The sequence below is a fragment of the Harmonia axyridis genome, chromosome 4, assembly GCF_914767665.1.
Source record: "Harmonia axyridis chromosome 4, icHarAxyr1.1, whole genome shotgun sequence".
Taxonomy (NCBI): domain Eukaryota; kingdom Metazoa; phylum Arthropoda; class Insecta; order Coleoptera; family Coccinellidae; genus Harmonia; species Harmonia axyridis.
The window spans coordinates 45,254,478-45,267,205 of record NC_059504.1 but is presented as its reverse complement, the minus strand read 5'-3'; the positions used below and the strand labels follow the sequence as shown (position 1 = coordinate 45,267,205).

Below are 12,728 nucleotides of genomic sequence, written 5' to 3'. Positions count from 1 at the left end.
TAGTTAGTTTGTAGTCTCATTTGCAATTTTGTTGAGGTAGATATACACGTGGTAAGTTTGTAAATTTAATAATTCCGTTGAACTATAAGGCACTGATGAGGAAAAATTGTATTATTAAATACAAAAATTCCGAAACGTACGTCTGTCTTTATGTTAATTTAGTTGTTCAATTTATTAACCGTTTGCTCAATTTGTACAGTTTTAGTCATTTTGAATTTTTCTTTTGGTTGATTATTAAATTTGTCATTTTTAGAATTGGAATATATTCCAAGACAAAAATAAACTGAATATATCATACAGATATATTATTGTGAAGGATTAGACACAAAGTTGTCAAATTATTTGATTTATATTTTTCACATGTTTAAGAGGAACGTCGTTCATGCCATAAAAAAATACATTATTCAGTCTAATGAGTTCAATTTTTACTTTGAATGGCACACTTCCTTTAAAAGAATAGCAATCGAAAGAACTCATGTTTTATGTAACCTATTCAAAATACGGATCTGTTTTTATTCCTTTCATGACAATATTTGATGTTATTAGCTGAAATTTTTAATTTTGTAGCTTTCTGATCAACTTTTCTTCATTCTGAAACCCTCAACACCTACTGAGTATCTTGACACGCTGCGTAAAATATCAGTTAGAAGGATGCATGTGAATTCTTTTGAAACTAGAAATTGATTTCGAAACAAAATGACGTAACGATCTCAGAAAATGTAGAATGTGAATCTTATGGCTTTACAGCAAAAATAAGTATTGAAAATTGTATCTTTGAGAAAAATTAAACCTATTTAGTTCAATTCATGGAACAGTGGCCCTGTGGCATGGCCATCAAGGTCACCGAATTTAACTACTCTTGTTTATTTTCTGTGGGGTCATTTGAAAGATAAGATATATGCCATTGAAAGGAGCTTCCGCAGATGTAAAAGACAATCTCGATATGATTAGAAGAACAATAAATAACCTCTTGTTGATAGCTATGAAAAATATATAGAAATTGAAGGGCTTCATTTCCAAAATTTATTTTCAAACTCCTCTTCGAATACTGTGCTGTGAATTGAAATAGGTTTGAATTTCATCAAAAATTCAATCATTAATTCTTATTTCAGCTCTGAAGTGAATAGATCCACAGTTTTCGTTCTCCAAAATGATTACGTCATTTCGTTTTGAATTTAATTTCTAGTTTTGAAAGAATTCACAGTTTGATCATGCATAGTTCTAGTCAATATTTTACGCAACTTGTTTGAACACTCAGTAGGTTCTGAGTTTCAGAACCAATAGTCATCGGAAAAAAAAACATAATTTGAGTTCAGAAAATGAAATCTGCATTTGTTTTCTCGTGTGAATGACATAATAAAAAATAAGATCGACTGTGTTTCATTAATTCCTGATCAATTTTTATGTTTTCCTCTTATCACTTCTCAATCTAATAGATTTGAAATGGAAGATATATTGGCACAAAAAAGTCACACGAATAACTCCAATAAGGATTAAGGAATTGTTATCTCTGAATTTTAAATATTCAGCTAACCTTCGGTTTACTCATCTGACAGGAACTTGAATTTCTTATGAAGTTCGAAATGAAACCCTCTGTCAGGCAAAGACGAAGAGAAACTAATAAAATATTCATGGAAAGAATACTCCAAAACAAGTTGAGAGAATCAACATCGACTGTGAATTAAGGTCAAGGAATTCGTAACATTCATTAGATGAACTAGATAGATGTATATTTCGATGAATTTTGGGAAGTGCCTTTCTCCTTTTTTTGTTCAACTCCTTTGTAAGAATTTAAAAGAAGAAACAAAGATTATCTGATTATCATCTGCGGATAACACGGTATGGTAGTTAACATTCATAGGAAGGTCATCGGTGAAGATGAAGAAAATTAGAAGACCCATTATCGATCCTTGTGGAATACCAAGAGCTACAGTTGTTATTGGGGCAATTGGGCTATTACCCATATTGTGCGATGTGATCTGCATATGGTTCTACAAGTACGATTTTAATAAAAATAGGGCCACTATTCAAGCTTTTCCAAGAATATTTCATAAACCATGCAGTCGAATGCCTTGGTCAAATCACAAGATTAGGCCATAGTTTCCTGTTGCATTTCAAATTCAAAGATAATATAGAGCATAAATCTTTCACCGCATCAAATGTATATAGATCGTATCCAATAAATATCCAATAACGAGGTGGTCCAACACTGATTACCCCAGTTATGGTTAGTTGAGCGATGAAGTATTTTGGGTTGCATACCAACATAACCTAGGCCATATCCATTTGACTGAACGATTTGAATAATGCCGCCAAGGGTGCTCATTACAGAGATGTAGTACAATATTAGAACAGTCTCACACCGTTAAATTTTACGAGGGTATTTTAGGGATGGAGATAGAACAGAGGGCAAATGATGTTCATCTAGGCTACCATGCACTGTTGCCGATTTGTGAACTAGATTGAAACGTTCTTGATATGCTACATTTGTGAAATTGATTCAGATATTAATTTCTATTGAAGTAACGGATGTTTTTTTAGCTGCATGAAAAGTTGATTGTTGTCTGTGGTTTGACAGTTGAGAATGTCAAACTGTGTTGACATTTCTGTTCGGTAAGGTTTGGCAATATATCATAAATCGTTTAACGCTGAAACAACGCTTCCAAATCATGGAAGTTCACTTTGAAAAAGATAAATCTCTTCATAGAGCAGTTCGATTATTTTACGATCAACAAAATCGGCCTAGTGAGGAAGCAATTCATGCAGTTATTGATTGTTTTCGCGCTAATGTTACTCTTCTCGATTCAAAACCATCAAAAGACAAAGAAATGTGGGTACCGAAAAGAATATTTCTGCTGTAGCGCGAATTGTTGAAGAAGATTTCGAAATGTCTATACGTTGCCGTTCTCAACATGTTGGCCTTTGTCCTTCGACTACGTGGATCATTTTACGTGTACATAAAATAAAGCTCGTGCAAGAATAAAAGATAAATGCCCATCGTTTACATCGCATTTTTCTGATTGAGCTGATTTGGAAGTGGCCGAAGATGATAATTTTTACCGGAGAATTGTGTTAAGTGATGAAACTCTTTTCTGCTAAGATGGTTTCGTCAAAATTGTCCTGCCCAATACGCCTAGACATACCACGAATCAAGTCATCAATGATATTTTCAAGGTATATCGTTCCAATCTTCCTGAAGGGCTAAACTCAATTCCTGAAGAGTTGAAGTTTGGTTTTGGCGATTGGATATTACTCTTACTAAGTAATCCCATACCAGTTCAATTGGTTTCATATCTGACCAGTTCATTCTCTGGATATTGTTCTCTTGAAGAATGTTTTGATTCCTTAGTGTGCATTGTGGTGGGGGTGATAAATTAAATCATCTCCAAATTCGTTGTGCAGAGGAGCAATGATTGGTACAATGATGTTTTTCACGTATATGATACCAGTCATTGTTCGTTCAACGATAATAAGGGGTGTACGTCGACCAAACATTATACCCCCCAGCATATTATTGAGCCGCCTTGAAAGGGCACAACTTCCCGGACGAAATTGAGTCGCTCTAGTCTGCCTGGACCTCTCCAAACCCTTTCTCGTCCACTATCCATCGTGAACTGAATGGTGACACGTCCCAAAAATACGTTGCGCCATTTTAGTGAAAGCCAGTCATGGTGGTGTTATGCCCATTGCCGACAGGTAGATCTATGTCCAGGTGATAGTCGAGGTACACTTAAAGGTCTTCTTGCCCTTGAATTTGAGGAGTGCAACCGTCTCCTTATGGTACTGGTTGAGACTACCCGTCTCTAGGTCTTCAAAAACTGAGTTCGAAGGGCTGTTACAGATACCGTTCGATTCCTTCGAGTAAAATTTGCGAAATAATGGTCTTCCCTTGCAGATGTTACTCTGGGTCGACTATGTACCGATCTCCGGGCAACGCTGCCGGTTTCCAGGAAAAGGGCTACTATGCGCCTTACTGAAATCCGTGGCAAACTCAAACGTTGCACAATCTGGTGGTTCGACAAAACTTCTTGATGTAGAGCTACTATACTTGCCTGGCCAAACTGAGAAATTGGATGTCCCGGTATTTTCCACGGAATATTCTCAATATTACAATTCTCGTAATTCCCTAAAAACTGACTTACTTCGAATACACCTGTATTATCCCGAATAAGAAATATTTTTTGCTTGTTCATTGTTTTCATTTGAGTGATAAGATAGTGGAGATTCCTAACACAAAAATGTTACATTCAACAAGTTGAGAGGTGATAGGGGGGTAAGGCTTGAGACGATGTGTGTATGGGCCCTCATGATAATAATATAGGGTGTTTTTTTCGAGGTATATAACTTTAATTTGGCATTACTGTTCAAGATGGCGACCGATTTAACAGCTGTCAAATGATTCATTCTCGGTTTTGCTTGGCAATTCATCATGAATAGACTCACGTCTGAACAACGCTTGCAAATAGTGCAATTTTATTTCGAAAATAATGGTTCTGTGCGGAATACGTATCGCGCACTACGTCCATTTTATTTTGTTTAGCGATGAAGCGCACTTCTGGTTGAATGGCTGCGTCAACAAACAAAACTGCCGCATTTGTAGTGAAGCTAATCCTCAACTGTATGTCGAAACACCGTTACATCCAGAAAAACTTACTGTATGGTGCGCTTTATGGGCTGGTGGAATCATTGGTCCGTACTTCTTCAAAAACGATGATGGCCAGAACGTTACAGTCAATGGTGATCGTTATAAAGCCATGATTACTAACTTTTTCATTCCTGAATTGAACAACCATGATGTCCAGGAGCTGTGGTTCCAACAAGACAGCGCAACATGTCACACAGCTCGTGCCACAATCGATTTATTGAAAGACGTTTGGTGACCGCCAATTTCACGTTTTGGGACCTGTGAATTGGCGTCCAAGATCTTGTGATTTAACACCGCTAGACTACTTTCTGTGGGGCTTTGTAAAGTCATTGGTCTATGCGGATAAGCCACAAACCCTTGACCATTTGGAAGACAACATTCGCCGTGTTATTGCCGATATACGGCCACAAATGTTGGAAAAAGTCATCGAAAATTGGACGTCCAGATTGGACTACATCCGAGCCAGCCGTGGCGGTCATATGCCAGAAATCATATTCAAAATGTAATGCCACACGATTATCTTGCGGATAAATGAAATTTATGTCACTTGAATAATCCATCGTTGTTTTATTGCAATTTAAAGTTCTATAGCTCTAAAAAAACACCCTTCAAATTCAGGTACCTAATCTTAGGTGGAAAGCTCATCTATTTCACCTTCATTTTCAAATTCCCGCATTCGGTCACTTCCCTTACGCTTTTTGAACTCAAACCCCTCTTGTAAACATACTGGAAATAAATCAATCCTTATCGCAATGCAGGGAAAACATTTTCCGCAGAGATCTTCGCAGTCTATAAAACTTTCACGAAGGGCAGAGAAGATATAAAGCGCGGCTCGCAAAATTCATATTTTTCGCGCATTAGGAGTTCCTATCTCGAATCCCGGATAAATCGGTGTAATTAGTTCTGTGGTTTTTTGGCCGGAAGAACGGCGAAAAAGTCGAAACGTTCGCGGCCGATGGGAGGGTGCTTTGCGGGACCGGAAGGCAACAGATATCCGCCCTCATATTAAAATATTTACTCCCACAACACGAGCAGATTGCCGCGATCATGTAACGGAGGGCAGGAAGTTGTGCAATTTCGTCTGGTACTCGAATTTGGGAATCGCTGCGAGAGGAGGCTGCTGAAATTAGAGTTGTTGAAGTTGTTCCATCAAATATTCAGATACAGATTAGTCTACTTCTGGTGGATGCTCGCCGAATAGGTCTCATATAATCAATATTTATATACTAACTGACAAAAGAACTCCAATACCTAGAAGGAGCTGTTTGAATTTTAATTTTTTTTGGTTAAACATATATTGTATAGCAAGGAGTAAATAACTGAAATTTGGAGAAAAAAATCGTGAAGGTTTTTTCATATAAACAATTTTTGTTACTTAAATATTGTAGTCGTTTTCTGGAAGTTTTTTAAATTTTACAACAAACCAGCTGTTCGAGGAGATCCAAAGTCGATGTTCAGTTTTTATCAAAATGCCTAGAGCACGTGTACGCGGAACTATTGGCCTACAGGGAGCGGGGTTGTCATTTCGAGAAATCGCTAACCGTGCGAACAGAAATCCAACTACTGTTATGAGATGTTGTCAAGCGTGGTTTGATAATGCCCTAAATCGAAGAAGAGTAGGCACCGGACGTAAAAGGGGCACAAATGATGTTCAAGATCGACGTCTAAGACTTATGGCCATTAGAGACCGATTTGCGATAACTTCGTCTATGGCTGATGACTGGTTAGAAGAACAAGGCCACGCTGTAACTGTCCGAAAGGTTTACCGCCGGATAAGGTTTTTTGGACCGCAGCATTATCTTGTTTTACCTCTGATGGTTGAGCATCGCCGGCAACGATTACAGTGATGCAGAGAACGTCAACATTGGAATGGCATCAGGTCGTCTTTTCAGATGAATCTTGATTCTCTTTGGGTGCACATGATGGCCGAAGAAGGGTTTGGTGACGTCGGGGAGAAAGACTTGAACCTCAGTTTGATGTTGAGCGTTACCGGACAGTAGGCGTTATGGTATGGGGTGCTATTGCACATGCAAGTAGGTCACCTTCAGTCTTTATTCAGGGTCAAGAATCCAATATTTCAGCAAGATAATGCCCGACCTCATGTTGCCAGAGTTAGTTTGATCTTTCGCCCATAGAGCATATTTGGGACATCATGGGTAGAAGGCTTGGAAATTTACTCCAGCCCCCAAAGACTTTGGCGACTCTGAGACATGGAGTACAGATAGCTTGGGATATTATCCCTCAAGAAGAAATACACCTCTTATTGCATCAATGCCGAGACGTGTAGGGGAGTGTATAGATAATCGCGGGGGACAAACACATCATCAACGAATTGATTTAAGAAAATTGTAAACCCTTCGTTTTTTCTTCAAATTTCAATCATTTACTCCTAGCTATACTATCTATGTTTTTCCAAAAAAAAAATCAAATTTGAACAGCTTCTTCTGGTTGTTGCAGTTTCTTTGTCAGTTGGTATATACATAATTCAGTTAGTGCTTGAACTGTGTGGGAAGCTTATGATTTTCGTTCACCTTTGTTTTTGCGACATTTATTGCTTTTGATGTTCCGGCTTTTGATTTCAAGTATCTTTCCATCTTTCGTTCAGACTTTCCAGGAAATTATTCATATTAATTAAATATATTATTAAAGACCATTTATTAGGTGGACAACTTTGCTTCCGCCGTTCTGCAATAGATGACTGTAGCAGTAAGTGGAAGTCGAAATGTCATACAATAAGCTTTGTTATTCGTAAACATAACGCCATTGAAATATTAGTCATCTTCATCATAAAGTTATTATCGATTAAAGAAATCAGCTTACGAGCCAAATTCACGTCATTTGCGGGAGGTTTTAATTTCCTGCTTTAATATGAAAAAATCTGCAGTTGAGGCTCATCGAATGCTCTCAAATACCTATGGTGAGGCCGCTATTAGTCAAAGAACGTGCCGAGAGTGGTTTCAAGCGTGGTGGTGGAAGAGAGAAGGTTTTCGAAGATGCAGAATTGGAGGTATTACTTGATCAAGACTCGTGTCAAACGCAACGAGAATTGGCAGGATTATTGGGAATGACGCAACAAGCCATTTGAAAACGACCGATAGTCATGGGAATGATTCAGAAACAAGGACATTGGGTGTCGTACGAGTTGAAGCCGAGAGATGTTGAACTACGTTTGTTTGCTTGTGAACAGCTGCTTGCAAAGCAAAGACGGAAGGGATTCCTGCATCGTATTGTGACTGAAGACAAAAAATGAGATCATTACGATAATCCCAAGCGCAGAAAGTCATGGGGATATCCAGGCCATGCTTCCACGTAGACGGCCAAACAGTTATTAAAACTGACTGAAACAATCACAGGCGATCGTTATCGAACACAATTAATGCAGTTGGGCCGAGCATTGAAAGACAAAGGGCCACAATACAATGATAGCATTACAATGCTCGAACCCATGTTGCGAAAGTGGTCAGGATATACTTGGAAACGTTGAAATGGGAAGTCCTATCCCACCCGCCGTATTCTCCAGACGTTGCTCCCTCGAAATATCACTTGTTTCCACCAATAACACACGGAAAGGTCTTATGAAGAAGTAGTGGATCGATTCGTGGATCGCTTCAAAAAATGACCAGTTTTTCAACGCGGGATTCGTACGCTGTCCGAAAGATGGGAGAAAGTAGTGGCTAGCGATGGACAATACTTTGAATCATAAATGTATAACCAGTTTTTTACAATAAAGACTGAAATTCGGAAAAAAACGGCGGAAGTAAAGTTGTACGCCTATGTAGCAACTGTTTTATTAAGTTTTTCACTAGCAACTATTATTATTATTGTTATCTAACAACGAAATTCCAAAGGCTTTTTTCAGTTCTCACCAAACTACATATAGGTACTTACCAACAATTATGTTTTATCGATTTATCTGTACTCTTGAGTAGCAAATCGATTGATTTATCTTCATATTCTAGAACAACACTGAATAGTAGGAGAGCTGCTGGAAATCCCCATCCAAAGAGTGAATAGCTAAAATCAGAAAATAAAGAGGTTAGTCCCAATTCATGAATTTCCAACAGAAATAGAAAGGATAATCAAAACTACAGTGGAATTCGCAAGTAGAATGCCGATTGCGATTTTTTGCGAGGAGGTATGATTGGATATTGAAACTTTAATGATTCTGTCGAATAATAAAGGTTTGAACTCAATGCGGGGTATAACAAAAACTTCGATTTTATAGGGAAAAAACAGAACACGTCAATGAGTTCAGTGAGAAATTGAATTATTCATTAATTTGGATATAGTTTATTGATAATTTTGACTGAATGAAGCAATAAATGTTATCATTGTTCATTGATTCCTCTTTCTTTAATTTTATTTCTCCCAAAAAGGAGAATTTTCGTGTTCAACTCACTTCTTAAAATGTTGCCATATGAATAATGGAATGCACAACTTGGGTTGATATTATTTTACTTTTCTTCGTTTTTAAAGGCTCCTTATTCTAGCCGATCGCTCTAATATTTAATCACAATGTATGATGTTTTCAGAATTTCAAGCCGGGAATGGTCTCAAATGATAAGGTACGACTCACTGATGACGCTAGTCTCTCAGGCTACCTGACAATTGATGGAAATTCGATTAATTCTGCCCGACAGGCAAGTAGACCTGGGGATATTATCACCACGCTCAACACAATTATGAATGACATAGGTCAAGCCATGGACATTAAAATTCTCACAATTCTAGTGTTAAGTTTTGATCAAGGTTCGTAGAACTCAGCGCCGCCATTGTCCAAAGAATCACCCCTGAAGTTAGTTATAGATAATTCCGCGCACTTTATTTGTGTGCTACGCGCAGTCGTCCTTTAATGACGGCTGGCTATAATGATAATTTAACTATGGCCGTTTTATCTGTAGCACTTCTATGTTCTTAACCCTTTTCGATGGTTCGACAAAAGGGTCGAGGTGGGGTAAGAAATCGAAACTTCACTTCAGTTAGTTCGAGTTCAAGTCAGCTCAGAATATCTACACACAGTCTAGTAAGTACAAGTCAAGTACAGTTTAGTATAGTTCGTCGTTGCTCTCGTCCCTTGAGACACAGTGTTCAGCTTGCACATTTCAAGTTAGTTAAATATTGGCCTAGTCGCCACGTGGTTAAAAAAGATCCTTCAGTCGATCAACGTTAATACCCAAGTCGGTAAATTGTTATTGGATAAGTGCGTGGAACTGATTCATAGTTTTCGATAACTAGTTAAGCGAATCTTGTAAAGTGTACATTGTGTAATTGTATATATAAACCTACTTCAATAAATAGTGTGGAAAATTACATGGTCCTTCGAACTTCAACAACCCAGCACCTAACAGTCCAATTTATGTATGGATGTTCTCATCTAATAGCTACATAATTTGGTCCTTCGAGCCGGATATAAATTTGATCCTTCGAGCCGGAAATAAATTTGATCCTTGGAGCCGTATATAAATTGGAGATATCCCTGAAGAAATTATCAACTTCCACAATTGAAGTATCACCCACGTGCCTGAAGCGGACATATTGGTTAGCGGACATAGAGGTTAACTTTATCAACGCATGCGCAAAGTGTGGTGAATTCTTTCGCAACAAGAGGTCGCTGTCTACGACGTATCGTTCCTGTCCAGAATCCATTTTGGTTCCAGTGCAAGCAGTTTTGGAGAGTGATAAGTTAATTTTAGAATTTTTATTCATTTTATATATAATTCTTATTTATTTTATATATTTCCTTAATTATTTCTTTTGCTCAAAATGTCTAATATCGATAATTTGGTTAAACAAAGAACCATACTTAAGAGTAAACTAACTAGAATGGCCAATTGGTTCGGCCAAGATAATAATAAAGATAGAGAAGAATGTAGTGCTCGTAAATGTCAGTTAGAGCAAATCTTCAAAGATTATGAACATGTTCAAACTCAGTTGGAGTTAATTGACTCTGCCTCATATGAAGAGGACAGAGATATTATAGAAACTAAGTACTTTAAGGTTATATCTATGGCAACGAGAACTATGAATCAGTTCGAAAACTCGCCAAGTCAAAAATCTAATAAGCCCACTACTCATTCTAGCATAAAGTTACCGGAAATTTCGATTCCTAACTTCTCGGGTGATATTAAACAATGGCCGAGTTTCTTCGAACTATTCAACGTCCTCATAACAGACAACGAAAATTTGTCTGACATCCAACGGTTGATGTACTTAAAATCAGCATTATCAAAAGAACCGTTACAACTTATTGAAAACTTGGAAGTTGTAGGTTTGAATTTCAACATAGCCATTAACACTTTGAAAGACAGATATGATAATCCATATCTTATTGTCAACTCTTATATTCGTAAACTATTGAATGTTCCCTCCTTGACGAAAAGTAATGAACACGCGTTAAGAGATTTTATTACGCAAATCAAGACAAATATCGCTGCCTTGAAAACTTATAATTTATCGGAGAAATTAACGGATTTGATTCTCATACAAATTTTCACCCAGAAATTGGATTTCACTCTGAAAAAAGAATTCGAAGAACAAAAGAATACTTCAGAATTTCCAACGCTCCCAGAATTTATTGGTTTCTTAGAAAAGAAATATAAGGTACTCGAAAATTTAGGTTCAACCGAACAAACAGGTCATTCGAAATTCAAAACTTCCCTTAAATATGCCCATACTAATTCTCATCATGCTAACACGTCGAACAGAACGAACAAAAATAAATTTTTCAAATGTCTCATGTGTAATACGGATGAACATAAGATATATTCGTGTAGGAAATTCATGAATTTGTCTCCTAACGATCGTCTCAGTCTAGTGAAAGAAAAGAATGCTTGTCTGAATTGTCTTACGTTGGGTCATAGTGTACAATCGTGTTCTAGTCAACACACATGTTTCCATTGCCATAGAAAGCATCATAGTTTGCTCCATTTCAATAGGACTTCAACTCGCCAATATTCCAATGAAGTTCCTAATCCAAGATCCAACAACGAAGTATCCAGATCAAATAATCTATCACAAATTCAGAATGAATCTCAAGCAGTTTCTCATTTGTCTACTAGTGCTCAACCATTCATCACAACTCGTGATGAAAATATTAGTCCAGGTCAAAACGTGTCTAGTCTGTCATCTCTATCTTCTAATAATCAAGTCCTTTTAGCTACTGCCTGTGTCAAATTATATGATTCACACAACAAGCAAGTTATTGCTCGTTGTTTGACTGACTCCGCAAGTCAAACATCTTTCATAACTGAAGATCTGGTCAACAGACTTCATCTCCAACCTTATAATCAAACTATTCAAATTTCTGGCATCTCACAAAGTTGTTCTATGTCAAATAGAATGATTGATCTAACAATTCATTCGTTAGTATACCCTCATCGAAAGTTTAAGGTTTCCTGTGCTATTCTTAAAAATATAACGTGCCAACAACCACAGTCATATATCAACTCGTGTTCTATCCCCATTCCTTATGGCATTAAATTAGCGGATATCAGATTCAATATTCCTTCCAATATTGATATTCTCTTAGGTGCAGATATCTATTTTGAAATTATTACGGATGGCATTATCAAATTAGGTCCTGGTCGACCTGTTCTTCAAAATTCCCACTTAGGATATCTAATTGCAGGAAAAGTCCCACAGTCGGCTCACATGTCTCGCGCTACTCACTTAGCATTGGCACAATCTTCCCAAAATTCAATTGAATCTTCAAAGTCAATTGTAAATCAAGAAGATACACTCAATAATATTCTGACTAAGTTCTGGGAATTTGAATAGATATCTAATCAATCTGAACCCATTTTATCTTCAGCAGAAGAGAAAGCTGAACGTATATTCGAAAACACAACCATTCGGTTTCCATCGGGTAGGTTTCAAGTTGACCTACCATTCAAAACTCCAAACGAAACATTCAAATTAGGTGATTCGTATTCGCAAGCGAAGAAAAGATTCTTGAATTTCGAAAGAAGACTACAAAATAATCAGGAACTGAAACATCAGCGTTCGGAATTCATAAAGAATTATATATACCTAGGGCATGCAAAATATTTCTTCCCTCATCATTGTATAATGCGTGAGCAAAGCC

The 12,728-nt window shown here is 37.3% G+C and overlaps 1 protein-coding gene across 2 annotated transcripts in view; it reads right to left on the bottom strand.

Moving 5' to 3' along the window:
• Nucleotides 1-12,728, bottom strand: part of LOC123678275 (adhesion G protein-coupled receptor E3-like) — a 193,417-nt gene that overhangs the window by 32,840 nt on the left and 147,849 nt on the right. For both annotated transcript variants that reach the window (XM_045615244.1, XM_045615245.1), the window contains exon 5: nt 8,534-8,659. In XM_045615244.1, the coding sequence (XP_045471200.1) occupies nt 8,534-8,659 (126 nt within the window). The remainder of the gene's footprint in view (nt 1-8,533; nt 8,660-12,728) is intronic.